The 27,993-nt window shown below is 43.4% G+C and overlaps 2 protein-coding genes across 4 annotated transcripts; both read right to left on the reverse strand.

Moving 5' to 3' along the window:
* Positions 1–4,824: 4,824 nt before the first annotated feature.
* LOC115399541 (amine sulfotransferase-like) lies at positions 4,825–7,197 on the reverse strand. The gene is made up of 6 exons (XM_030106967.1): positions 6,996–7,197; positions 6,701–6,909; positions 6,463–6,589; positions 6,250–6,344; positions 6,003–6,177; positions 4,825–5,890 (listed from the first exon to the last, which is right to left on the reverse strand). Exons 1-6 carry the CDS (start codon positions 7,147–7,149, stop codon positions 5,763–5,765), a joined length of 888 nt encoding a protein of 295 aa, XP_029962827.1. The 5' UTR covers positions 7,150–7,197; the 3' UTR covers positions 4,825–5,762.
* Positions 7,198–9,320: 2,123 nt separating this feature from the next.
* LOC115399483 (atlastin-2-like) lies at positions 9,321–26,459 on the reverse strand. Of its 3 annotated transcripts, XM_030106890.1 has the most exons (15): positions 26,343–26,458; positions 20,879–21,045; positions 20,558–20,770; positions 16,211–16,345; positions 16,016–16,120; positions 15,892–15,942; positions 15,750–15,806; positions 15,428–15,520; positions 15,176–15,314; positions 14,940–15,067; positions 14,589–14,645; positions 14,434–14,505; positions 13,850–14,281; positions 12,017–12,031; positions 11,175–11,816 (listed from the first exon to the last, which is right to left on the reverse strand). In XM_030106890.1, the coding sequence occupies exons 1-15, from the start codon at positions 26,413–26,415 to the stop codon at positions 11,694–11,696; spliced, it is 1,860 nt and encodes a 619-aa protein (XP_029962750.1). In that variant the 5' UTR covers positions 26,416–26,458; the 3' UTR covers positions 11,175–11,693. The 3 variants fall into 3 exon arrangements, with proteins under 3 accessions (XP_029962751.1, XP_029962750.1, XP_029962749.1); XM_030106891.1 differs by lacking the exon at positions 12,017–12,031 and having other exon boundaries at positions 9,321–11,312; XM_030106889.1 differs by having other exon boundaries at positions 11,175–12,031; positions 26,343–26,459.
* Between the last annotated feature and the right edge of the window lie 1,534 nt (positions 26,460–27,993).

A 27,993-nucleotide genomic window follows, 5' to 3' on the forward strand; every position in this document is an offset into this window, starting at 1 on the left:
TGTTGAGTAGAGAACAGATTGGAAATGATGCGAAGCTTTTGTTTTACATTCTGCGGATCGCCGCCGCGTAATCAGACAAACACATTAGTTCAGATGTAATAGAAGGAGGCCAACATTATCCTGTCACATTAACAAGCTGTGGAGTGCAGGGAAGCTAAGCAGCCAGTGTACCCTGACACTAAACAAAGCCTTAAAACACCATATAAAACCCCGGCAAACAACCCACTCTTAACTCTGCAAACATTTAAATTCGGGAAATCCTTCAAAATGTCGAGGACAGACATTAAATGGCTGCACTGCAAACGTCTGAGCATCAAAGCTAACATTGTATCTGGTAATTAACCAGTTCAGAAATTAAATATTTAAATGCTATGTAACATGGAAAAAAGTTCACTCACATGATTGCTGAATAAATCAGAGCGGGGGTTTTAGAGAGGTGTGACGCTTTGCACATGCTGGCAGAACGACGACGATCCAGCGATTCTGGAGCTTTAATAACTATTTTATTGTTGGATTTAAGAAACTGCTCGTTTGCGGGTTGTGAAGTTATTGACGGGGGACTAATTTTCTCTCCCGCAAAACAAGCTGGATGGTTTCAACTGGAGGAGCTGCTTCATCTGGTGGAGTTTGGTTTCGCGGCGTCTCCCGTCCTCTGCTCCTCTCCGCCGATCAAACGCCCCTTCATCCGCATGCCCTCTTCTCCTCATCTCTCCATCCTTCCCCTCTTTCATCCCATCCTCCTTTCCCCTCTCTGCCAATTATCTCTCCGTCAGTCTGTCACACTTTGTACCATCATAAAGGCATCCTAAATTGCTGCCCATCCCGCCTTTATCCCCCTGATAAAGCACAACAATTAAGGCCCATGTCTCTTTGCTCAGGGCCTTTGATTTCACACAAAGCTGCACACAGGAAGAGGGAGAGGTGGTGGAGCTGCACTCGTGTCCGCAAGCGTTTCGCTCTCTCTCTCTCTCCGTCTATGAGATCATCTGTACAAAGAGAGAACGCTTGGTTTTGCCTGAACTTAACTTTACCGCAGATTAGAATACCTTACCGAACAGTACAGCGTAAAAACTGTCTTCGACGCGGAGAAAAGGCGTAAAAGTTTGTGCTTTGAGGAAAAGAGACAATTGTTTGGAAATGATTGGTAAGTGTCTTCAAAGATCAAAATGTGGTAAACAATCAAATTTTGCTGAGAGTTGATGAGGTTTAAAGCATAGATAATTACCGAGTAAATGCCAAAACATTTAGAACTACCAAAAAGAACATTTAAAAATCACAGCGTGACTCCTGCAAAAACGTTCCACATGCTACCTTCCTGTTTATTGAGGTTTGGGTTTTCCGTGTATGCCATGACTCCGGGGGGCGAGCTGTAAATTTGAATAGTCGGAGGGAAAGCAAATGGAAACGTGTGAAAGAAAGCAGAAGACACAACGTTGTTAAAATCCATCCTCGGTCTGTGGAGGATTCAGGTAAACAAGAGATGACGACCGAAATCAAATCTGCACCCTGTTATTATGCCGCATCTCTTCACCAGAGACAGACAGCGACGGCGAGGAGGGAACTCAAACTTTTCTCCTCCGAGGAACACAAAACTGAGAAACAAGTTGATGTTCAGAGCCGAACGAACACTGGATCATTTTAAGCAACGTTGATCCTGTCTTTGCTCGTCACTGCCCGGATACAAGGGAACATGTTCCTCTAAGTCTTCATTTATTTCTTTTTATTTTGTGTTAAAGTATGTCAGTAATACCAGGTTGTGTTCTAACTTTTTTGTTGTTGTTGTTGCCTGTACAGATAAACCGTTTGAATTTCATTTTTGTAGTGATGTATCTTTTACTGACCATCGTTCAAGTCTGATCAGAATAAATTTAATGTGCTGAACAAGAGAAAGGAGATAACATGTTTTGGAGGAGAAATTCTAGTTTTTGCTATATGGCAACGGTAAATGACAGTTGGCTCAATTTAATCAAATTCACACAACACAACCAATCAATCAATCAGAGGCCAATAACCTGACGTTGTGTATCAACAACGTACAGGGACAAAACCAATAGCGGTTAAACTGCTGCTGTTTTACAGGTGAAACTTCTTCTTCTTCTGGTGTTTTTCAGCTCCTCTGGTTGACATATTGATTATTGTTCACAAAGACGGTACGACTTCACAAACAGAAACTCACACAGATGTTTCATGATAACAATAGTGTTGATCCATAACATGTGATACAGCCATGCATTTCATCAATATATCCTTTATATTGTGTTCCTTGAAGATTCAAGATGGAGGATTATCAATACTGCTTCTTAGTTTGGATTTTTATGAACAACGCCGTGTCACCCACTCGACGTCAAACTGCAAATAACCTGAAATACAGACTGAAACCCTTCTGTAAAACATCAGCAGTATGAATAAGTTAAGGATTTTAAAGTTTGTGGTTCTACCAGTGTGATTATAGGTCAGAGGTATCAAACATAAGGCCCGTGGGCCAAAACTGGCCAGCAAGAAGCTCCAATCTGGCCACCAAGCCATGAAGCTCCTTGTGAATTTGAATCAGTGTTTTGAGTGGTGGATAAAACACAACACTGAGACTGGAGCTGACGGATCAGTGATGTTACTAGAAAAGACAACAACATGACTGCTACACAAATCAAAGTCTTGCTGTCCGGGTGACGTTGCAAAAACATGCATAATGCAACACATTATTAAAACTGGCTTCATGTTTCTCGAGAAAAAACTCCCAAATTCACACAGGTAGTCCGTTCTCACAGCTGATGTCCTGCAGTTAAACCTTCCTCTCCTGGAATGCAGCACACCGGGCTGTCCTCCTGCAGCAGCACCAGTCAGCAGTACAGTTACCTGGGAGGCGAGGCCTCTCCGGTGAGTAATGTGGCCCGAACAAAAGCCGTGACAGCAGAAGTGTGGAGAGACTGATGGGAGCCCCCACTGCTGCGCTGGCTGGCCCGGCCTCCGACTCTCCTCTCTGGCTTTCCCTTTCACGCTGCTGCCCCGGAGGGCCAGAGGAGCGGAGGCTTCAGCTTCACCAGTTGCCACCATGTCTGGCGCAGAAGCTGTAACTCACAGATTCAGATTCAGAGTTTTTAGACCTACAAGAGAAACGGCTGTTTGTTGTAAGATAAGGACTTTAGTAGAGCAGAAACCAACTGAGATCAAACAAAAGTTCAAGTCTAAAGTCTAAATCCAGTTGTTGTAATCAATCTGTTATTTGACAATATTTCAATGTCATCCACGTATTTTATAATGAATCTAATTTTAGCCTTGCAGGATCCTGGAGCCGGTCCCAGTCGGCTGAAGGTGAGTCTGAACATTACGTCTAACACCTTCAGGCACTTGTTCCTTTAAACTCCAACACTTGTTAGTGAACCGGGGAAGGATGTCAGAGATCCCCCCAAACACAAACGGGACAGTTTCGCCGTGAGGCAAGAATGCGAACTACGAGCAGACTGAAACTGAAACACTAGAAAGATGAGTGATGTGTTTTCAATTCACTTTCCAAGGTTTGGATCCATATTTGTTTCTTTAACTTTAACAGTGAGCGTTTCTTCAAAGCGGTTTAAAGGTTTGAACGACATGAGAAAAAAGTGACTTGTGTTTATGAAGTATCTAACAGCCATGAAACACACACACACACACACACACACACACTCCACGCAGCGTCCCCCCGAAACAATCCCACTGCGACACCATGCGACCCTCGCTGCTGCCAGGGCGGACGCCGCGGCGACCATGGCCCCGGCCGCAGGCCTCGACCGGACGTCCAGCCGGGATTGGGTGCGCGACACGGCGGCCGAACATCAGTCGCCATGACAACCTGGCAGCAATGCTGTTGATTCAGCAGCCGAACTGTAAGGAGGAGACGGGGGGGGAGAGGGGGCAATAAACTTGTTGCTGGGGGGCAGGAAGCGGTGGATACAGGCCGAGTTTTAGGAGAAAGAAGGGTCTTTTTTTTTTTTTTTTTTGTCTCTCGTGCGCAGTTATGAAATTTTAATGGCTTTGCAACACTTAATAATTCAAAATAGAGACACTTGCAACAGAGGCAGGAATAAAATCACAATTAATATTCTATGGATTGGAAAATTTCCAATGGATTACAGTCAAGAGGCTGTCGAACATTAACGTTTGTTTGCAAAAGAATTTATTAACACTGCCCATTTCATTTATTGTCATAAATAAATATTAAAATCTGGATTCTTACTCCATAATGGGATGGAAGTGATTCCTCTGAAGGATTCGTTCATATAGTTTTTCTGGTCTGTGAATCAATATTGCACCTTTTTATAAAATTAATACTGTATATCTGTTTAGTGTTTGTTTAATGTAATGTGTCAGCATTCACATAAAGATAATCCTGATGACACTGGAGCAGCTGAAGTTGTGTTTTTAAAATGACCTTTCCTGAAATCACTCCTCCAATGTGTGTTTATGGGAACTTTAGTCATATAAAGGCGAAGCAGAAATCCAACAGAAACATAATAAAGGAAAAACTATCTTTATGACATGAAATAAAACACAGACGAAATATTGTTATTGTCCAATTATAGTACAGTAGCAAAGGAAAATAAAAAGTGCTGTGGAGGAAGTCTTTGGTGGAACACACACAGGAGAAGCGCAGAGATTTAAGTGTTTCATTTTAAGATGCATCTGTGTGTGATGAAGTTTTGTTCTGTGTGGAGATGAGACGTTTATCTCAGGAAATTTCCTTTATTCAACCAGAAACAATACTTGGATTTCTATTAGGTATGAAGGAAAAAGTGATGCTTCAAGAATAGGAATTTCTTTCTTTTTATTTCTTAATGTATTTTATCCAAACTCAGTGCTGGAGGCCAGCAGGCGAAAGTCGGTTTTTGTAAGAGAAACAGTATTTATTTCAGCCCTGATGAAGAGAGGGAGCAGAAGGATGGGGAGATACTGAGTTGCTGCCAAACCACTAACCAGGCCTGCACTGCCCCCGTGTGGTGGGAGTTTGAATAAAGCATGAATTTCTAGAAACGGATTGAATAAGGGAAGGGAAGGTCAACTGTCTGCTCTGTTTCAGACAGACTGGCAACCAGAACCCACAAGAAAAAAAAAAACACCAAGAAGTGAAAAAAACAGGGGAAATATCTGCTACATTTCCCAACATTTACAATAGAAAAAGAGCACAAAACCATGATAATAGAGGTTTGATCTGCCTTTAGATTAAATTCCTTTTCAGACCATCGTAAAAATAGTTTTTCAGCACTGAAAATTCTTGAAACGCCGTCTTCTACAGAGTATAACTGAAATCAGAAATCTGCAACTATAATAAGACATTAAAAATGAAAAGTTGATTGAACAAAGGAGACAGATAAAATGACAATTTGCAATATTGAGTGTGAGGGGGAATCTACAGGGGAGAGTAAGGCAGTGCACAAAAAAACATGTCTTAAAAAATATTGGTACTGACTTTTGACTTGGAAATATGACTTTAATCTCAGAATTCTGTCTTTTCTCTGAAAGTTGACTTTAACTTCAGGATTGTGATGTTGTCTTTCTTTTCCCAGGTGTGAAGGGCTCCACGCTCTTTGCGTTGGACTCTGTCAAAGACATTTTTTTACTCATTAAGGTAATCACACTATCATGATAATATTATATGATGATAATATTTTCTTATGAAGAAAATATAAGGAAATACACTTTTAGTTTAAAAATAGTCTCTCCTTAAGATTCAGAAATTTACTGAACAGCTGAAAATCTTGTGAAAAACTTGAAAAACAGTGATCCGAGGTTCAGAGGAGCGGCGGTTCCAGCTCCCAGGTGAAGCTGAGGGGAAGGTCGCTCATCTTTTCTTTGAGCACTCGGTCAAACCGCTGATTCTGGGCCACCGTGAAGTAGTTCTTCCAGTCGCCTGCTACGCCTGTTTCAACACAAAAACTCATAAATATCCCATTTTTCCTGCTGCTCATTCATTCCCAGACGGACTGGATCTTCTTGATCAGTTTAAACAGCACAGAGAACCAGGAACACACCTTTACGCATGGTTTCCTTGACGTAGACATGCGTTTCCACTAAATCCTTGTAGTTTGCTTTGGGATTGGTCTTCATGTTTTCAAAGGTGGACATCTCAACAATGTGATTGATAGCTTCATCGCTCAAATCTTTTCCCAGGAAGGCACAAAGCTTCACAACCTCTCCTCTGAAGTCCTGTCAAGCACACTTCCATCAGTATCCTGCTGTGAGGCAAACGGTGCGTGAGGGAACGTTAGCTCTGACTACCTGGAGCATGTCCTCGTACTTGACGAAGTGGATGCAGAGTTCGTCTTGCGCTGAGAAGAAATCTCTGATGTGATCGAACCAGGATCCCATGTAAACTGTTGAGAGAAGCACAGACTCATCTTTTCTTTGAACACTGTGGATGAAAGACGCAGCATCCTCCTCTGTGTTCTAAAATTCAGACTAAAAACTTGCAGGAGGAGATTCCTGACTTACCATCACCATCCAGGAACTGCTGAAAGAAAGTCTCAAAGCTCTCTGGAGATTCCAGGAAAACCCAGCTGAAGGAGAAATGATAAAAAGACACCAAGACATCCTTTGGGTTCCTCCAGACGTACACGATCTGACAGGAGACACGGAGACACGCCTGTTACAGCACTGAGCATGTGACTGTGAATCCAGCAGTGGATTTTTCAGTTCATCAGTCTCCGAACGTTGCAGGTTGTAGATAAACCTTCAGTTTCTTGTTTTTCACTTCACGAGGCAACATGTCTGGGGGCAGATGGGTGCGAAAGAGTCGAGGATCCGGTCTTTCTCTGCTGGGGTCATCCAGAAACGTCGACTCCAGAAGGGGAACTCTGTTCCTGTTGGTGGCGTCTTCTGCCTGCTCCGGGTGGGCCGCATCCATGATTTGGACCAGGATCTGTTGCATCCAAATTGTTCCTGCAGGGTTTTTCTCCAGTTTCATTCATTCAGACTTGATATCGATCACATTTTCAATAGCTGTGACAGATGAAGGTTAAACTAACCTGACTTGGGATACGTGATGAGGAAAACATCGGTCGGTCTCATCTCAAGGTCCAGGAGAGCATCAAGTTGTTTGGGAAAAAAATTGTTTTTGACAGCAAAGTTCCTCTTCTTGTACCTGAACAGGTGCGGACTCAGCAAGTCCAGATCATCCATGGACGCTGAAACTACGCAAAGCAACTAGACAATGAGATGACATGAAGCTTTCCTTCTCCCAGAAAACATTTCCTCAATCTGCTGCCTCAGTTGAATGTGAAATGGAAAATTTTCTTCCTTTCAAACTGAGAGGTATGGGATGGAACAAGTCGGGCTAGACTGTCACACTTCAGGTTGAAACAAACCCTGACTCCTCATCTTTGGCTCCATCTCATAAAAATTCCACAACAGAATGTTTGGAGACTTCATAGTGAAAAATGAGCTAAACGTGTTTGAACACTGACTGAGACAAGTTGTTTCTACGAATGACACTCGCCATTTATTACTTCCTGCATTTTTGAGCGAATCGGAAACAGTAAACGCCTTTTTAGGGATCGTCAGCATGAATAAATGTTACCGTCAGCAGCTTTTGATCCTTGCACAACTCTGAATCAGCCTCGAAGACGTTCCAGCAAAAATAGGTCAGTTTGAAGAATGTGAGGAGGAGAAAGTACAGATATTTGTTTGTAAATATAGTTAAGTCACCTGAAAGATTAGCTTCAGAACAGGAACAAAGTAGAAACGTGTCATTATTTTCCACCTTGGTGGATGTTTTGTTTGAGGCTGTATTGTTAGTGGCTCAATATCTTCTGTGTCAAAGTGAAATCAGCATCATTTTAATTCATAGACTGGTTCCTCCAGATGGACCGTCTGCATGATGACTTCCAGCCACAAGCATTTACATTTATTTACTTTATGAATGGAAATGCAAATATTATTGCAACCGACTGTTAAAAAATTGCCCAGTTGTTCAAATGCACAAAATGCACGTTTATTCTTGTTGATTCTGAACTCAAAACACGTAAACTGGAGAAAATATGTTTTCCACGCAGTCAGCTCCTGACTGACATTTTAACTTGAAATCTAAAAATTGAGAATGTTTCTCTAAGAGCTTATGGAAATAATTGGACTCCACAGGGTGGAGGAATAAAGGAATACATGTGTAACTGTTAATTTTACAAAACATCACGTCACACATGAGCTGACCTTTCCAGACACATCAAGAATTTTATTCCAAAGCTAAAAATGTAAAAATTAAAAAAAAAAAAAAAAAAGTAGAGCTTTGAGCTTATCAAACATGTTCAAACCTTTGATGGCAAACCCTTGTTCCCTCCATCAATTATATTTAATTAATTTAATAATAAAAAGCCAGTGTCTCTTTTCCCTTTCATAAGATGAGATTTCATACTCACACCTTCACAGCAGGTGAAACACCAGTGGAGTGAGGGAACTGATGCTCCTGGGTTTCTTTTTACAGGAATCCTGCTCAACCTGCCGTCAGGTGACTGCTTGATCTGTGAAACAACCTGAAGCTGCAGTCAGTGGCAGTTTGGGGGCCCAGAGGCATGAACCCAGTCACTTCTCCAGTGGGAGGGGTGTTTGGTATAAACTCTGGGACCTCAGAACTCTCACACCGTGGAGACTGAACCAGACTTCTCTTCTCGCTGCAGGTGAAATGAAAGAAACGAGGAACCCATCGTCGGTGCATTTATATAATAGAAATAGGAATAAGGAAAATCTGTAAAAAGTTTTGTTTTTATTTTTAAACAGTATTCTAAAACCTGAAAGGAGACCGTCTCGTTTGGGGGTTTTATTTGTTTTTCAAGAACCTGAAAATGTCTGTTCCTCAGTGAGATCTCTACAATTTCACAAAATGCCACTAAAATACTTTGGGTGAGGTTTGAAATGGTGCTTTCAGAGGCGGTGTCCGCCACACAAGGCGGTCAATCCATCCACTGTGTCTCTCCCAAGGAAACTTCGGCATGTGGACAGGGCAGAATCAAACCAACAGCCTCCTGATTGTGAGACAAGAAGAAACTGCCACCCTGCGACTCACACTTAAACAAAAGAAAGTTGATAGTTGAGTTGCGACGTGAGGAGCCAGGCTGTTTGATCCCAGCCCTCAGTCAACAGGAAAGCAGTTTGCTCTCAAAGCAAAGTACATTTTTCCCCGTCTGTGCCATACAGGATGTGATGTGATGTGATGTGTGTAAAGAGCTGCACCGCTCACAGCGGGAAACCTGCAAAAATGAAAAGATGGAGATGAAAAGCGGAACAGCTTCGTGTTGAAAGCCGACGACAGCAGACACACACAAAGATAAAAAGACGAGATGCGCAGATGATTTATTCTTAGAGGTAAACATTTTATTCAAAAATAAATTACCAGTGATAACTTTAAAAGGCAGACAAACATCGTCTGCGGCCCACTCGTCACAATTCTATCAGAATCCAAATATTCACACCGTGTGATCCTGTCGACGGCCGTTCTCTCGGGGAAAAGGACCGACTAAACGTAAACCTACAGCAGCAACTTAACGTCGTTTAACAAACCGCACACGGGTGAGTTGATCATGAGGAGAAACACGAACAGCCATTATCAACCGAGTCACTAAAAAATGTATACAAAGTTTATTTAAATAATTAATCCGATATACATGCCCGATTTGTCATAGGAACACAGGAGGAGCGACTGTACAGAATACGAGACCGGTGCTGGATGGAGTCGATGCGCGTACAAACACACACACACACACACACACACACACACACACACACACACACACACACACACACACACACACACACACACACACACACACACACACACACACACACACACACACACACACACACACACACACACACACACACACACACACACACACACACACACACACACACAAACACACAGAGGTGGTGCAGCCTCACGCTGTGGAGGAATCGGCTCATTAAGGAAGGTCCAGCTCTGACAAGCAACACTTTAAACTGTGACCGCTGGACAGAAAACAAAATCTTACACGTCAGCTGTCAACCAATGAGATCGACCCCTCGGCAGGAAGGCGGGTCACCATCTTCAAACAGATTAAAGGGGAGGAAAACCTGAAAGACTCGCACCACGTCTGAGCTGGAGCTTCCGACATGTAGGTCCTGAAGCAGCGCAGACAAACAGTCTGAGCCATCGTGGCTTCAACGCTCCAAAATTAACAGCCTGACTCATAACTGCGCTATAAAAGCTCCTCGCTAAGCTTCATGATACAAAGCAGCGGCTCTTTAAACACCATGCAGGAGGCCGGGCTGCACCAGACACCGAAGGCCCGACAGAAACACGCAGGATTGCAGAATAATGCCTAAAGAACCGGCGAGGGACTAACGAGGCTTTCTACTGATCTTAACTCGTACAACAGTCCGACAAAGGTACAACTAAAGTTCTCAAAGCGACCTGAGCCCAGAGTTCGATGATACAAATGTTACAAACCGCTTTGACTGGATTCCCTAAACAAACAGCTGAAGGCTTTTACTGCTGTTCCAGCTTTCCTTCATGAGTAAATACTGAGTGACGATGCAGGAGAGAAGCCGCGCGGGGCCGTCGCCTCTTTACTATCCAGCTGATGAGTCACTTGTGCTTGTGAGAAACGTTTCGTCGGGCTGAGGAGAAAGTAAACTCTCACACCGAGGGATTCGAAGCACGCTGAAGAGTTCGGATTGCATCAGACGTTCACAGCTGCCCAAAGCGGTGTCGGGTTTTCCCTGAAGTTGGACTCAGTCCTGCAAATGCAGTCCGCTCCCGGCGACGTATGCACAGGAAAGTGAGTGTGTGAGTGTGTGTGTGTGTGTGTGTGTGTGTGTGTGTGTGTGTGTGTGTGTGTGTGTGTGTGTGAGCCCTCAGTATGCATTACAGACACAGCATGCAAGTGTCGCAGCTTGGCACACGGGGGAGGATCCTTCAGGCCGTCGGGTTTTGGCAAGAGGCGACGCCGCAGGCTTCTGGTGCAGTGTCTGGCAGGAGGCACTGGGGGGCGCTGGAGAGCGGGACGAGTCCTCACATGATCCACAGGGCAGCGGCGTGATGATGGTGGGGGGGGGGGGGAATTACACAAGCTTTGGTGTTGAACTAGTTCCACAGTTCTAGGGCTGAGCGGACGGACGGGTGGGAGATGAACATGACGGGGGGGGGGGGGGGGGGGGGGGGGGGGGGGGGGGGGGGGGGGGGGGCAGGAAGAGCATCAGTGAGTCTTTAACTTGGTGTGCGACGAGCCCTGCTCTGTCAAGCTGGCTCTGATGGAGTTCACCACCGTCTGCCTGACGTTGTCCTCCATATATTGTTCACTGAGAGGCTTCAGAACCTGCAGCGACAGGGAGGGAGGACACAAGAGGCAGAACTTTACACCGCTGACCAGACGCACTGAAAACCAGCTCAAAACCAGGAAAGTAAAGGAAAACAGAAATCTAAAACCTCTCACACAGAATCGCAACCCAACAGAAAAAGTCCAACTGAAATCACAGTTCAAACTCGCTCCACACTGAGAGTAAGGTGAAGAGGAAACCGTGAGCGCAGGCTTCGCGTCCCTGTGGTCCCCAGACGGCCCTGACCGCAGGCGAGCGCACCCAGAGGTTAAAGAACGAGAGTCCAGCATCAAACCAAAATGAAAGAAGCCGGCAAACTGCAGGAGGTCTGATATGAGCAGAAGGTTTGACAGTGCGTGGATGTGCTGGCCGGCCAGCAGCTAGTTAGTCTTCTTGTAGTTGTTGTTGAGAGGAAAGAGCGTTCGCAGTCCCACAGTGGAGGGCAGCAGAGAGACGGGCCACGCCAGGCGGCTCCTGACGGGCTCCAGCAGTCTGGAAAGCACCTGAGAGGACAGCAGGGGGACGAACAGGACAGGTTAAAGACGGACCGAGTCCGGCCGGAGGACTGGCGCCGGGGCGGAGGATGGAGGAAAACGTCATGAGGAGGAAGCAAGAGAGACCGGGTCAGGAAACAATGCAGTGCGGGGAGGAGGAGAAGAAAATCAGGCAGGAGGTCGGAGGGACGGGAAGCGGCGCCGCTCACCTTTCTGACCGTCCTCTGAGAGGCAGTGAGGGAGGGAGGGCAGAGAAAACAGAGAGGGGAGGGACAGGTCACAGAGACGTGAGTCCTGCGAGAGTCAGGAAAATCCAAACAGATAAAAACAACCGAGGGAGGAGAAGTGAAGGAAGAGAGGCTGTCGGGGTTTCGGCGAAACGGCGGTGAGGGGGCTGATGGGAAAACCAAGTGAGGTGAGAAAAAAAACAAACTTAATGCGATAGCTGAAGATTTGAAAAAAACAAAAAACAAAAACAAAAGACTGGAACACCAACTGAATAGAAAGATCCCTGTGAATCCAAACGTCAGACACACACACACTGAACACGGCACAATCCTGACAAATCTAAAGCTCCATATCGGCTCTGATAAATACAGTCAACAAATACAGAGTGTCAACAAAAAAAAAGGAACATTTTTGGGGGGTTATCAATCAGCATAAACACAAACTACTTTCAAAAAGAGAAAAAAATCATTGGTTCCAGATTGTAAAGCAGAAATTTGTTGGTATATCAGTAAAAAGTGAACTGCCTCAGCTGCTGTATGTTCAGGTCTGTCATTAATGGAGGAACACGGAGAGCTTATTTTCATTCCTAGAAATCTGAGCATTTCCCACAAACTAAATAAATCACAATGTGATCAAAAGACCAGAGACATGACGGCAGCTGAAAGTTGACAAGTCGCCACTTCTGGAAAGAAGAGCAGATAAATTTCACCACAAACCAAGGCTGAATGCTTTGAATGAGAACTCTCGTCCTAATGAAGACTGAACACAACATGTCACCAACTGACGAGTCCCATGATGTGGGTAAGAACACTGCACGGTACTTTCAGCTCAGGAACGGGCTTACTTGGTTTCTTCACCACAGTTAATGTTCCTCTGCTTTTCTCCAATCCTTCATTTCTACAGACACTCTGAATTCTTTCTACTCTGTTTCTGTTTTCTGCTGCACATTTTGTCTTTTTTTGTTAAAATTCTGCAGTGTTGCTTTTTCTTTCTGGTGACAGTCACATAAAATGTTAACACTACAGTGCCATCTAGTGGTGCCAGGATGTATGTACTGGTATGTTTGGATATAGTATGACCGACAAAGCAATCAAAGGTGATTTTTTAAAAATCATTCCCATTCATCACCTGATATTGAAGAAACATTTGCTTTAAACAATCCATCTTCTGTATCAACAATGGCCGAGCAACCCCAGTGGGCGGGGCTAGCACGTCACTCTTTCTAGGTTCCAGAGTCAATCATATGTGAGTTCCCAAAGTTGCCAAACAAGCAGCGCAGCATTCTGTATTTTACGTCTGCGCCACTAGTGCAACGTCAGCCGAGCACAACCCTAAACTGTCGAAATTCTCCTATACTGGCAACCTGCACGGCACTCTCCGAAGAGGAGGGAAGAACGTTATGAGACGCAAAGTTAGTGACTGCACCTTTAAGAAAAACGGCGTCTTAATGCATCAACCTGTCAGAACATTAGAGAATAGCTAAAAGAATAGAGATACAGAAACCCCTGACATGTAACACTGAACAGACTTTCATTTTTAGAAAGGAGTTTGGAGGCTCACCACATTATTGTACACCTTTGAAAAATGATTTCCTGACTGAATGCATGAATTTTTTTGGGCTGCAAAAACTGAAAATCCTTCTCCTCAAACATGCCTGATGTCAGAAGCTCTGATATGAATTTATACCTGAAACATAAAGTGGCACCTGTCAATAACCATTTCTAATTTACAAGAAAAAAAAAAAAGAGAGAAAACAAGCCAAGCCTCAGCCAAATAAAACGTAAACACACACACGTCTCACACCGATTACCCACCTGCTCCCACAGCGTTTCAGCCACCAGGTCTATCAGCGTTCCCACCTCCCGAAACTCCCCAGAGTACTTCACATAGGCCCAGGCGCAGAGCGACAGCAGCGCCACGCCCATCACCATGTTGGCCAGAACCGCCAAGGTGCTGAGGCCGATGAAGCCCGTCACGCCGGAGACCACGTAGGTGGCGAACATGACCACGAAGAGCGTGGCGGGCGTGCGCGCCGCGTAGAAGATGTTTTTGCCGTCGTTGTGTTTGGAGAAGTTGACGAAGGCCTCGTTGAGCTCCGACTCCAGCTGGTTCTGGTAGCGCTGGCAGAACTCCTCGCCGCCCATTTTCTTCACGGAGCGGAAGTAATGCACCGAGTGCTGGCGGCACTCCTCGTGGCAGCTCTCCAGGTCGGCGGGGGCGATGTATGGCTTGTCTCCACCACAGACCTACGGGAGGACGCCACAGTGTGATGCACACGAGAGCAGGAGATACGAGTTACACTTAGATATTCATTAAGAACTAACTTGCATCCTAGAAATGGACCATCACAGTAAAAACGATCTGTACAGATTACACTAAAAAGAATCATCTCCTTCACCTGCTCCATCTTTTTGTTGTACAAGTCTTTGGCTCCTGCTACAGCGGTCAAGTTGTTGGCCTCTGCTGTTGCCTGGTGTAAATGGAAAACAACATGAGACTCAAAGTACACCGACCAGCGAAAATAACAAGAGTGAGACTAAAGATCCCACTGACCTGCAGCATGGACTTTGGGTGAGGAAGTTCCTCGCCTTGGTAGATCTTTATGTAAGCCTGCAGGAATGAAAATGAAAGCTAATTTCAACACAAGTGTTACCTTCATGCTGGTAATGCACTTGTAGCTAAAACCGGGAATTATCAACATGTCAAGTAGTGGAAACAAACAGGCATGTGTGTCGTTCATTAAGCAGATTTAGTAAAGAAAACCAACTTCATGCTTGATTCAGCACATTCGTTTAATTTGATATCTAACAGGTTTCTGGAGCAGAAATGTTAGGATTTGAGTTGATCTTTATAGTCCTGGAGCTAATATGAAAAGAAACTGGACTTCATCAAGTCATGTGGCACCTTGAAGTACTCCAAAAGATCTCTGCAGGTGACTTTGTTGCCTCCGATCTCCTTCTCCACCAGCCTCTCTGGAGCCAAGAGGAGAGGCACCAGCTTGGCAAGCTGGTGTCTGAAATCCCCATCAATGTCTGAAACACACACACACACACAGATTTGTAACTTATTGTACCAAGGCATTTCAGTTGAGCCGATCAGTCTGCATGTTGAAAGAGGCCTTTGTCTTGTTGAACTCTCACCTCGCAGCCTGCCATCGAAGTACGGGTTGGTGGCCACCTTGAGGCCAGGATGTGGCAGCAGGAAGCACCTGATGTTGGAGAAGCAGGAGTGGATGTGCTTCCTCACATTCTGCAGCTCCTCGTGTTGGTTCTGTTTCACCTGCATCAGGAAACAGCAGCGAGGTGCGAGTCCGTCAATGAATTTAGGAGAAAGAGTGGATGCGCAGGCTGATGCACATACTATCCACAATGCAGAAGGATTTGAAAAGTCACCTGAAGTCTTTTCTCCAGGAAGGCGTTTCCTCCCTCCAGTCCATAGTTATGCTCATACGGGTAACTCCAGTCTCGAATGAGGAACATCAGGGACTGAAACACACAACCAGCAGCTCAGAAACACAGCCTGACTCGGCATGGGGCCGCTGGCATCCTCATCATCTGCAGAAACTGTTTAATGTTTCGGACAAACAAGTGGAAGCCTGACATTAAGCTATTCCATCTTAAAACGAATGACTTGTTACCAGCATTTACAATAAACTCTCTTTATTTATATTCTGATTATATTGATGAACACCAGAACAACAGTAACATCCGGTACCTGAAAAGGCTTCAGGTAGATTTCTTCCATTGCCAGGCGGCCATATTCAGTGAAAAGCTGTAATATGAGAGGAAAAAAAGAGCTATAATCAAGAAAAGTATGACAGGTACCAGAGATACCGCTGAGCATTAACAACACTGACCTGTAGATGCTGCAGATCGTCTTCCTGTATGTTCTGAGAGAGATTGTACACCTGAAAACAGACGTGTTAAGTTTTCAGCAAACACAGACGGTCTGGACAAACGGACACACACTGAAAGCGTCACCTGCACGGAGCTGGTCATGGTGCTGAGGGCAAACACAGTGGCGCAGTCCTTTATGGTGGACTGGCTGTCGAACGCTCCCTGAGTGTCCACGAGGAGAACCGCCACCTGAAAACAGCCACGGGGAGATTCTCTGTTCAAATGCTTGAGATCAACTCAACAGGAAGATTCTTTCTGGGACATCTGGAGACGGTGTACCTTGCTGCCATCGGGTTTATCCACCACAAACACTTCGCTCCAGACCTGAATTCCTGTGGTCTCCCTCTCACAGCCTCCCCTCCAGGCGAAGCCGGTCAGGGGCTCATCATCACCGCCGATCCATGAATTACTTTCCTGAGACAGAAATGAAGGAGATTCATAGTGGTTAAGACTCAAAAGAGAACATATGAGGATCATTTTCGAAATAAAAATACAGCAGTACTATGCCCTTTCCCCTTGAAATTCCCATTTTTTCCATCCTGTAAAATGGTACACATTTTTGGAAAACCCGAGGGCTTTTACAAATTCTGCATGTACTTTCACAATGCTTCTTCCATGCAACAACAGCAACACTGTAATTATAACAGCATTCGTTAGGCTTTCATTTTCCAAGAAGAAGTGGTGAATAGCTTCATGTGTTGCAATACTTTTCATCCTAGCACACTGAACCTCTCTTCTGTGAACATGTGACTTTGACTTGCTTGTCCATAACTGGTGTGTGCACGTCAAGGCTGCAGAGACGCTCATATTTATAATACAAGTGCTGAAATTAGTGATCCGACAAGCCCGGACACTTGAAGGAGAGTGGTTACCGCATCTGTCATCCATCGGCTTTAGACAGAGGTCACTGTGACGGATCTGCTACTATTTACAGTTTTACAGGAAATATATTAGCATGTTCCCAGGAGAAGATCAATGTGGAACAAGAGATCAGACTCCGTTTCAGAAGTAGGTCAGAAACCCTTAGATGACCCAAAACTGCTTCAACTGTGGACATGAGCTTCAAGTAAAACTGACCCGTAGTGACCTGCTGAACTCAGTGAAGACAGCTGACCACAGGCAGGAAATGCGACCTCAGAAACAAATACCTGATTTGCAAGTCCGAAAATGAAGGAGCACAGATTACAGGTCAGAAGTACAACATGCCAGCACAGGTCTGAGACACACAGAGTCTCCAACACAGAGATGATGACATGAAAAGGAAATGAGGATTCTGACGTTGTGAAATCGATGCAGTCTACATGGACTCACGGCAGGGAACAGCACACACACACATAACTGTACACATGAATAACTGACACACACAGTATCAGCAGGAACACGTGTACAAACTTGCTTGCATGCAGTTGCTCATTCAGCCACACAACAGAAAGAGCGAGCCACGACACTGCTGTGCATTTCTTGTCTGCCTGCGCGCGTGTGTTTGTGTTGCAAAAAAGTATTTGCAAAGTGGATGTAAGGTGATCCCGGCTGTTTGTGTGTCCAGCTGCTGTCAGAGGGTTGAAGGACTTGTTGACACTTGTGTCTCGCACACACTTGCCGGATGGATCTGAACAAGAGTGTGTGTTTTGTGGAACCGTGCGCGTAGTGTGACAACTTGTGGGAAAGAAACACACATGGAAGACCGACACAAAAACTGAGGGTGGTTGAGGTGGTCTCACTCTGAAGAGGGAACCACTCTGCTCCGCTTATTATGTTTCACACTGGGAGACGAGTTCAATCAGGAGAGTAAGCTGTGGAAACGTTTGCCTTTGCTTGTCACTAGGGCTGGACAAAATTTCGATATCAATATATACCGCGGTATATTTTTATTCAATAACGGTGATATGAGTTTTAAACACATTTTCGATATAGTGCATTACAGTATGCGTTTCACAATCACTAATTGCTGTTCACGGCACCGCTGATTCAAGTCGAGCAGAAAGCGCCGCAAGAGAGTGATCAGTGCTCTGCAGCCACACCACAGCTGGCTGTCCTCAGCTCAGGCTACAAGCTAAGCTCCACCGCGGTAAGTTTGAGCTCCAAAATGAGAACTCGTGATGTAAACGCGACTGAATAAGCTTCCACAAGCTAATTTGTGGCCGCGAAATAATAAATCGTGCGCACAAAATATTAATTTGTGGCCACGAATTAGGTCTATCATTCACTGAACAGTCCGGTAAAGTTAGCAGCATATTGACAGATGCGGACTTTCGGTCTCAATAACTCTTTAACAAAACATCAGTAACATACAAAGGGCGCCTCCATCCCATCGTTGTGAGGTGGACTACATGCTACAAGCTCATTTTCATTAAAAGTATCTGTCTATATCAAGCATCAGAAGCAATATGTTTTCGATTAGCAGCCGGTGGTGCTGTGGGGTTAAGGGACCGTCTACAACTTACAAGACGCTGCAACAGTGAAGACAAATACCACAAAAAAAAAAAAAAAAAAAAAAAAAAAAAAAAACAGTATAGGGATTCGCTGCAGCATCACCATAATCACTACAACCTTAGTAATTCTGTACTTAACCTTAGTAATTCTGAGCACTTTTATTTTTCTTCCTGGTTGAAGCACCTTTGTTTAAATCTATAAGAAAAACTGTGTTGTAGTTTAAAAGTTAAAGCTATTAATACTGAAAAGGTGAGTGTATGGCAGTTATTTCAATTCCCTGTCCCAGTAATATTTGTTTGTTGTTGCTCACTCTTTTTTATGTTTATTGCAGTAATTCTGAACACTTTTCTGTTTCTTCCTGGTTGAAGCACCTTTGTTTGAATCCATAACAATAACGTAACTGTATTTAAGTGCAAAGTTAAAGCTATTTATATTGAAAAAGGTGAAACTTACATTTATTTGACAATGATTTCATATTTTTTAAATAAAAGGTAAACATTTAATTTATTGTAGTTTTTATTTCGAAAACGTTATACTGGAGGAGTTTCCTGGATAAATAATTTCTAGTTTTACAGGAAGTAAATTATGTACATGATTCTTAACAGTTTTTCTGAGGCTTTTGTATTATTTATATCGATATCGGAATTATATCGTATCGACCGAAATTAAGACCTATATCGTGATAAAATTTTTGGCCACATCGTCCAGCCCTACTTGTCACCTACACACTTGAGTACAAGCTGTATTGTTTATCTCATCTGTTTTACACCAGTTTGGTTTCTGCACTCTGGCTGCAGCTATTACACAATATTAGGCATCTAAAGATCAATGATTTCTTTCTAGCTTGCACACTGTGTTCTGAATGTAAACAGGCAATCAGCTGATTCCTCCAGGAATTTGTACCAACCTAAAAACATTAAATTGGTTGTACAGAAATGCTGCACCAGTGCAATAACTTACTGTATTGATTTCAATGAAACATGACTGTGGTAATAAGTTGACCCCTTCTTTTGTGAAGCTAATATTTGGAAAATGTTTCTATTTCTATTAATGAAAATACAATATGACAGAGATAAAAAGACAGAAAGAGATGAGAGGAAAAAAATATCCCAGCTTCTAAGTTATATATTCAGATGAGAACACACACACACTAGAGGTGTGCTGATACATCGATTATTAGATTAATCGTGATGCGACACATAATGATTCGATTACGATTCATAAATATTTAAAATCGATTATTTTTCATAATAACTAGACGCCAGGAGCACGGACGCCACTTGCGGAACCAAAGTATTGTTCCTGCGCACCACCCGGACATCTGTAGTGACGGACCGGTTAATATGGCGACAGCTAGCTCTTTAGCTACAAGTAACAGAGTGTGAGATTCATTCTTCTGGATTAAAAGCTAGTGCTAAATGCCAGCGCTGCTTTTGCTAAAGAGAAAACCATTCAAAGTTCTCGTCCACAACATATTCATCCAATAGATATTCGTCCATTTTACGCTACACTGGAACAAAAAGCACCGTGTAGCCTCATGTAGCCCCGGAAACAATGAGCCGTACTGCGCATGGCGCGGCGCCGTAAACAAAGCTTTCAGGTCAGAGGTAAACAAAACAACCAAAACATTTATCTCTGTAATATGCCTGAAAGAAGTCCAGAGGCGTTTGGCAGCATGACGATGTTTATTCCAAGAGCAGGGATCAGAAACATGCGTTAGCATCGGCAGTCGAAAAAACACGCACACAACAACACTGCAGCTCCCGTAGCTCCCGCTGACGTCACACTACCGCCTAGACATATAGACATAGATATCTAGATGTAGGTGTCTAGATATGCTGCACGCCAAGTAGTAAATTCAAATTGAACATATATCTGCATATATGACATATCTGCAGAAACATGGTTTCAGAAACAGCTGTACATTGTTTCAAAGTATGAAGTGGGCACTAAGTGAGGGGGAAAAAAATGCAAAAAAATCATGATAATCGTTTTTATCATTAATATCGTGATAATCGTTGAATAATCGAATCGTAATCGAATCGAATCGTGAGGTGCCTTAGATGGCACACCCCTAACACACACACACACACACACACACACACACACACACACACACACACACACACACACACACACACACACACACACACACACACACACACACGTCTGCGAATAATATGTGCATCTCACCTGATTGTGCATGTAGCGCAGCATGAAGTCCAACAGGAAGGACTTGCCCTTGCGAAAGGCCCCGGCCACAGACACGACCACCACGTTCAGGTCCTTCACGTGGTCCTGCAGCAGGATCTTCTCCAGCGCAGCGGCGTCCAGCTCGAAGCTGTGCTCCTCCTCGTTGGCCAGGACAATCTGGATGGGCCGGGCCTTTTCTTCTTCGACCGCAGGCTGGGGACATGAGATAGCAAAGAAGTAGCTAAGAAAGGATTTATAATTTTCTTTGGATTTATATTAACATCACTTGCACAATACAAGGTTATGACAGGCAAAATCCACCTCTTCCTCCAGAAACTCTCCATCTGACACGGGGGCGACGCCGGAGTCTTTTCTGGAGCTTGAGGCCATGGAGGTGGGGAGAAACACATCGTCCAGATCTTCAGGCTGGGCTACAGGCGGCCTTTTCTTACGTCGAACAATAGGGACATCTTGGACACCTCTCAAGCCTTTAGACAATAAGACAAAGTAGGAAAAGATTCAGTTACACTGGTTATATAACAACATGCTACATGGAAGTAGTTTTTCTTGTAATAAGAACACAACCCTTGCATACTCCCTGAAGAGTGAGTGTTACAGATTCACTGTTTTGTGAAGCTGAAGCCTGAAAAGTGAAAATGGCCCACATGGAAGTGAAGCCTTCTTTGCTGGGCTGTTATCCATTCTGGTCCAGCCCATCTAGGTCAAACTCGAAAATAGCTTTGCAATGAAAATCACAAAGGGCCAGGAGAAAGGACACAAGCAAAGTAAGTTACTAGGACAGCGCTTCTACATTTTTTTCTGCTCAGCTGTTTCACTGCCTCTGTGAGACTCTCCAAATCTAAACCACATGTCATCTCAAACGGCAGGACCGGCTCTTTCCTGTCACATACCACGACTGTGGCGTGAGTGAGTCTGCCAAGCCAAAGACGACAACTGATGCAGATATAACACCAGAAAGAAACCACAAAATATGCGTGCAGGAGGAGGTGAAACTGCCATGACATGTTCTCAAAACGATCCTTCAGCAACTCAAACCTGCTGATTTAGTTCATTCAAAAACTAAGCTTCATGAAATTAACATTTCAGCTTTCATTTACAGGCTATCCCAGTTCTGTTAGTGACAGAAATCAAATCATGCATCATTAAAAGACACTCCCTTCTTAAATCACCTCATGAATTATGACCGCTTGGTCAAATGATTAGCATGCAGTTCATTCAACAGGTTGGACAACAAGCATTAAACCTTACTCATACAAATATTTAAGTGATTCATTGTCTGGCTGCACTGAATTTTCTCACCGTTCTGGCACAACCCATCCCATCTTTATTTGGCTACTGGTCTTGACAAGACACTTCATCTGCAACTACGTCCTGACAAACAGAAAACCTGAGAGATGAGAACTCTTCAAGACTTTTACAATCTGCTCTAGCCTTTTATGCAACCAGTTCAATATTAAGACCAGAGATTAAAAAAGTACTACAGCTTCAATGTCACAAAGAAAAAAAAAGAAAGTTAAGATGTTGGAAGTTTGGACGGTAACTTCACAAAACCGAGTGTTTTTGCTGCACCTGAATCAGTCAAGTTAGAACCAGTCTGGAGTTGGGAGACGATTTGATGTCCAGTAATGGAAGTCAAAAAAACTATTTCCAAATTTGTCCGATCATCAATTCATCAAATTAGACTGGAAACTATTTAGGTTTCAGTCATGTTGCTTAACAAGAATTACTTCTTTCAAATAGCAGTATTTGTCTTGGAAAACAGCATCGTTGTCTTCTTTTTTCCCCCCACATTTTAAGGACTAAACAATTAACGGTTGTAAACTGCTGAGAAAAAGCAAAAGTTGCAGTTGCAACATCAATAGCTTTATTCAAAATGTGGCTAGAATTGATTAAACACAATCTCACTGGCATAACTGAAGCAATGTTGAAGCTCTGAGACAAACAGATGACCCGTCAAGGGTGTAACTGAACGAACAGCTACAGCCCCACTCCACCTGAGATGGATGAAGTGCTATCAAAGATCTGGAACTGCTCAACAGTTATGTAAACAGAAAAGTCAGAAAAGAAGACTGCAAAACAGGCAGCAAGAATCTCACAAAAGCTCCACAGAACTAAAATGAAGTGCACCAGCCACCAGTGTGGGGTGAAATGATTCAATAATCAGTAAACAAGATGAACCTGGAGTTATACAGCAGTTTTCATGTAAAGGCAGCATAAAGTTAAAAACTCAAACACACACAAATTCATTAACAGTCTGATATCCAATTTATAAAATTGTAAGTATTTTTCTGGGCTCAAAATGTGAAGACAGTCATGATCTGTATCTGCTTTGCAAACAAAACTAAGCTTCCACTTGCTCCTGTAAGTTACTTCATGATGCTTCATTAACTTTGGGAAAATAGAGATGTTCAATAAAAAATAGCAACAAGGAAGAAAAACTTATAGTTGTTTCCAGTTTCAGCACCATTTATTAAAAAGTGAAAAAAAGAAGCGTCAGAAAAGTAAAAGAGTTGAAGGGAGAGATTAAAATTGGTAATCTTGGTAACATCTGAAACAATGCGCTGGCTGTAGATTTTAAATATTCAAAGCATTGCATTGGAGTACATTCTTTTGTGATTCACTGTAAACTTACGACTGACTGATAAACAGCTATTACACCCAGGTACTCAAACAGACCTACACCTCTCATCAAGGCTAATAATCCTCAATCCCTTGTGCATATTTATTCTTTTCATCTGCGCCGTCAGCAGCAAGGTGCCTCATGCAGTCAGCCATTGACCTCTTGAAGCTGAAATGATGAAACTCATAATGCTTACACTAATCTATAATGACTTAGACTTACAAAAAAGGACGAAACTAAAAACCCTGACCTGTTTCAAAGTGAAAGCCGCAGTATCTGGGTCCTTCGAAAAGTGCCCAGGAGGGGCTGCAACAGGAAGCAGTTACAGTAATCTGCTCCGCACACAAATTAGGCCAGAGTCTTTTCCTCAGCCTGTGGCCTTGCAGCTTCCCATCCAGTCCAAAGCAGCACTCAGCAGGATGAAGTGGCACAGAGAGCAGCCCTAGACGGGACCCACACAAAGACGCTGCTCTGCTGCTTGTCGGGACTGTGAGGAGTCTGTATTTCACCATGGTTTAAGCGAGGAAAACTACTGCTCATCAACCCGTAATATGTGCCCTCACACATTATGATAAAGTGGGTAATGCACTGTCTTGCTCCTCAGCTTGCAGAAAACGAATTCAGACCTAAAATTAACCACCTTATTTCTTATCTCATGGTGGTATTGAGCACATGTTTACCGGCCGACACATTTCCTTGCTTCAACACTCACCAACAACATTAATAAGAGATGAGGTGGGCTTGCACACTGTGTAGCTGCATGCATAAAAAGCATCAAGGATGAACACACAAGTGCACTCAGTCCTGCATCCCCTCCAGTCCTGATGAGGGCCTATCTTTAACTGTCCATAGTAAGAATAGCATTACTACGCAAGCTAGCCTACATCTTGCCACAGTATCCCGAACGAGCTCCTCCCCTTCCCTCGGCTCCTGCGCTATATCTGAGGCTGACTTTGATAACACCACAGTTCACTTCAGCAGCTGTCTAAATATGGTATTTTTCGTAGGTTAAATCTCACCGACACTTTCCACTGAAGAAAGAAAGTGAGCATTTGAAACTTAAATTGCACCATCTCACAGATGGTCAGTCAAGCAAGATTATGTGCACTATTTGCTGATGCGTCACTGCTTCTGACATTTCATTTGAAATATAGACCTGTAATATCCAGCCCTTACGTTTGGAAGAAAAGTATTTGTTGTATATGTGCAGAGACAAGTCTGCAGAAGCTGAGTGTATGAAAGAAAGACAGAAGTCCACTATCAACCATTAAGATGCAGGCACACCGACTTCCCCGCATTGCACAGCAGCACCAAAAGACAACCTGACTCGGCCTCTCTGGACACGAGTCAAGAAGGGCAAACGTTCAGCTGCCGCAGGCAGACCAATGGGGAAGCTGCGAGGACAAAGTGCAGATTAAGAGCAACCTCGGTTGGAGAATGTTGTTGCCACATCATCAGCTGATGTGTACTAAAGTAGATGTAAAGGGTAATCGTGATAACAGGGTAGTGATGAGTTAGGCAGAGAAGAGTTTCAGATTTGTTTACCAGCTTGACAAACATGGATTGATACCGAGCATGTGGTATGAGCATTACTTTGCAGAAGCAGTCATTGGGACATACTGGGAAATCAAGTAATGACTAGGTCTTTAAAAAAATATGTAAATTATGTAACTTTTGCTGGAATACAACCTAATAGGGCAAAGGGCTGATTTCTGTACACACGAAACAGAAAGCTTATTAGTTACAATCTAACAGGCAATATAAAAAAAATGTTCTTTGATAAGTAGTAGTTTGTTGTGGTGATATATTGGGAGTGTTGATAATATTCTTCCCTACTCTGGTAAGCAAGCATATTGAATCATTCATTTCCAAGAAAAACTAAATAGGAAATAAATAAAAGTTTGCATCAACCAACATGCTGAAGACAAGTGAGGGGAACAAAAACCTATTTTCAGTTCTATAATGATCAAAATTATGTGCGAGTACTATACAAAAATGTATTTCCATATCAAAACTGCGAAATCTGTGTATCAGACTGAGCCAGTTTCCAATTTCAAAAGATATTGCCTGTTTTATGATAATGAAGATGTTTATTCTGTTCCTCAGGATGATAACCTGAAGACCTTCTAGGCTGTAGTCAGACTGTAGGAGGGACTGTAAACAAGCTCTGACCATGTGCAAACCAAAGTCAGGCGATCAAAGAAGGTCATTGATCTTGAAAATAAATATTGGGTAGTTAAAATTATTAGCTCAGAATCATTGTAAGAGTAGGCACACTTTCAAAGAGCAGATTAAAAGAGTCAGCTCTACTAAATGCTGCGTGCTCTATTCAAGGGCAGCACTGGAGTCAATTAAGCAAAGAGGCTAATTAACAAATGTGCTGATAAAGTGCTTTTAAGGTGGTTTATAAATAAGCAACTAAACAGAAATGATGCTTAGAAGCAAAAAAAAAAGCAACCAGATGGTTATAATGAACGCACAGGCAAGTGCAACTGTATATTTATTTATAAATAACTTACAGGATTGTATTTACTCGCGTTAACGGACGACATAATGTTGTAATTAGTGTACAAACCTGCAGACGAACTGAACCGACTAATAATAGCCCATTTAAAAATATCCGAGTCATTAGTGAAATGAGATTAGCGTGTTTGTGTAGCCTGAAACGTTGCTACAATAAACTGGTTACAAAGTTCGTGAGCAGTGAACTTGAAGCTGGATGTTGGACCCCGGGGAAGATGGTCGAGCGGGGGGAGCGGACCGGAGAGCGGACCGGAGAGCCGCCGCGGCTCGCTCGCTGCTCCGCTGGACCAGGTGAAAGTGACGGCCGCGGGACAACCGAGCCGACAGGTGTCGAGGATCAATGTAGGAGCAGCGTTTCTGGCCAAGCCACTCAGACAAAACACTGGCAGCGCATCGCCGCACAGTTTGAACAGTGTTTATCCGCTAAAAAGGAGACATGTTCTGGCTGGGACACCACATTTGGCATAACACCGCTCCAACTGACAACACAAGCTAACGGAAAAGCGACACACAAAGACCAAACACAAATAAACACCGCGCTCAGTAAACCGCCGCCGTAACGACCCCGTCCTCGTCGGCTGACTACCGCACGTCCACCAAACTCAATGTAAAGAAGTTTACCTTCGTCTCCGGTTCGGGTTTTACAGTTGGGCTCGAAGTGATTTGTGCTCCTCAACCCGCTCACCTCCGCCATCTTGGACTACTGAGCTCTAACGTGGCTGACGTCAGAGGAGCGCTTTTTTCCTCGTGGCGGAGTGCCGGAGTCCGTCCCGCTGCGGTGCGTCTGGCTTTGGCTCACTGCTCTGCGGGCACTAGCGTCTGCCTTCCTCTGGAAATGTATTTTCTTGGTTGAAAGCACATTTATTTAGGCGTTCTGTCAGTTAGACTTTTTTAGTTTTGTTTTTTAATATTTTGTTTACCACTTGTCTGTGAAACAGAGGCGTGATTCGTGAACACCTTTAAGGATGAATTGACAATTGAGGGGGGCGGAGTTTAACTTTTGGAGGAGGCGAACCCAACACCCGTCCTCACGGTGAACAGCACTAACGAACCTTACCAAACTCACGAAGTAAATGTAATTTAAAATTTAACATTTGACATAAATTAACAATGTGACATGTTTAACAATTATGTATTTCTGAGTTACGTGAAAGTTATTTTAAAGATTTCAGGCTGATTTGAAACAATAATAACTCTTCAAAGAGTAGTCTGGGCCTCAGGTGTAAAGGTAATAAAGGTAAAAGGTAATGTCTTATAGAGAGAGTGTGAGTCTCTGTAATAAAGTTCAAATGTGAATTAGAGAACACAAATACCACTTGAAAAGTAAGCCAAGATTTCAAGTTTAAATTGTGAGCCTCTTTTAAGGGGTCTTGCTGTGGCTTAAATATTCAGATATGGCTTTAACAATCTGTCTGACACGTTTGAGTTTTTAAGAGTTTAACTTTTTACTAAAGTATTTCTCCTTTTGACATGTTCCCTGTCCTGTTGACATGGGCATCATATTTGCAACACAAGACATTCATCTCGGTCTGTTGTGGTGCTTTTCTGTGCCACAAACTACACTCACCGGACAGCCCTCACATATCAAGTTAACATTTGTAGGGGTTGAAAAACTCTGTGAGAGAGAAGTAAGAATTCACCAGTGGAGCTCATATCCAGTAACCAAGATAAGGATCGTGATGTTCTTGATTCCACTGATGCACTATGCACAGTTTGTTTAAAAGTCAAACAACACAAGTAGGCTATTAAGTGTATGCACATAACATCATTCACAAACTAAACCTTGGAAATCTGACCATCGTCACATTAACTGACTGAAAACTAGAAAAAAAAAATGGTTATTGACTATGTACACAACAAGGGCAAGTGTAATTAAAAATAAGAAGAAAGAGCATATTGATGAAAACGGTTGAGCTGTATTGCGGATATATGTCACTTGTTAAACTGGTGCATGCACTGGTGTTCTGCGTTGGATAAAGCGGTACAGAAGAAGAATTGATGAACGCAAATATAGTGCTCGCTCTCCTCATTCACATAACCACATCTTGAATCATCAGCAGTTGTACGGTCACGTCTTGAGTCTGATGGTATTTCCTATCCAACCGATTACTTGACACTTTTACAGAAATCTAGAAAATGAACATATCTAATCTGACTTTTATGACCACTAACCCACAGCACATATCTGTTTTTATCTCTACTACACACTGAAGTGTGTCTCCTCTACTCGCACTTCCGTCACTGTTACATTTTCGTTTATTATCGTGAGACA

The sequence above is a fragment of the Salarias fasciatus genome, chromosome 13 (assembly GCF_902148845.1).
Source record: "Salarias fasciatus chromosome 13, fSalaFa1.1, whole genome shotgun sequence".
Lineage (NCBI taxonomy): Eukaryota > Metazoa > Chordata > Actinopteri > Blenniiformes > Blenniidae > Salarias > Salarias fasciatus.

Excerpts from the sequence above, each read along its gene's own strand:
- LOC115399483 (XM_030106889.1), bottom strand. The coding sequence starts at position 26,415 with ATGGCGGAGGTGAGCGGGTTGAGGAGCACAAATCACTTCGAGCCCAAC. Across the intron at positions 16,121-16,210 it reads ATAAACCCGATGGCAGCAAG|GTGGCGGTTCTCCTCGTGGA; the intron begins GTACACCGTCTC and ends GGCTGTTTTCAG. Across the intron at positions 12,032-13,849 it reads CTGAAACGCTGTGGGAGCAG|AGGACGGTCAGAAAGGTGAG; the intron begins GTGGGTAATCGG and ends ACTGCCTCTCAG.
- LOC115399541 (XM_030106967.1), bottom strand. The coding sequence starts at position 7,149 with ATGGATGATCTGGACTTGCTGAGTCCGCACCTGTTCAGGTACAAGAAG. Across the intron at positions 6,910-6,995 it reads CATCACGTATCCCAAGTCAG|GAACAATTTGGATGCAACAG; the intron begins GTTAGTTTAACC and ends AAAACCCTGCAG. Across the intron at positions 5,891-6,002 it reads CAAGGAAACCATGCGTAAAG|GCGTAGCAGGCGACTGGAAG; the intron begins GTGTGTTCCTGG and ends GTGTTGAAACAG.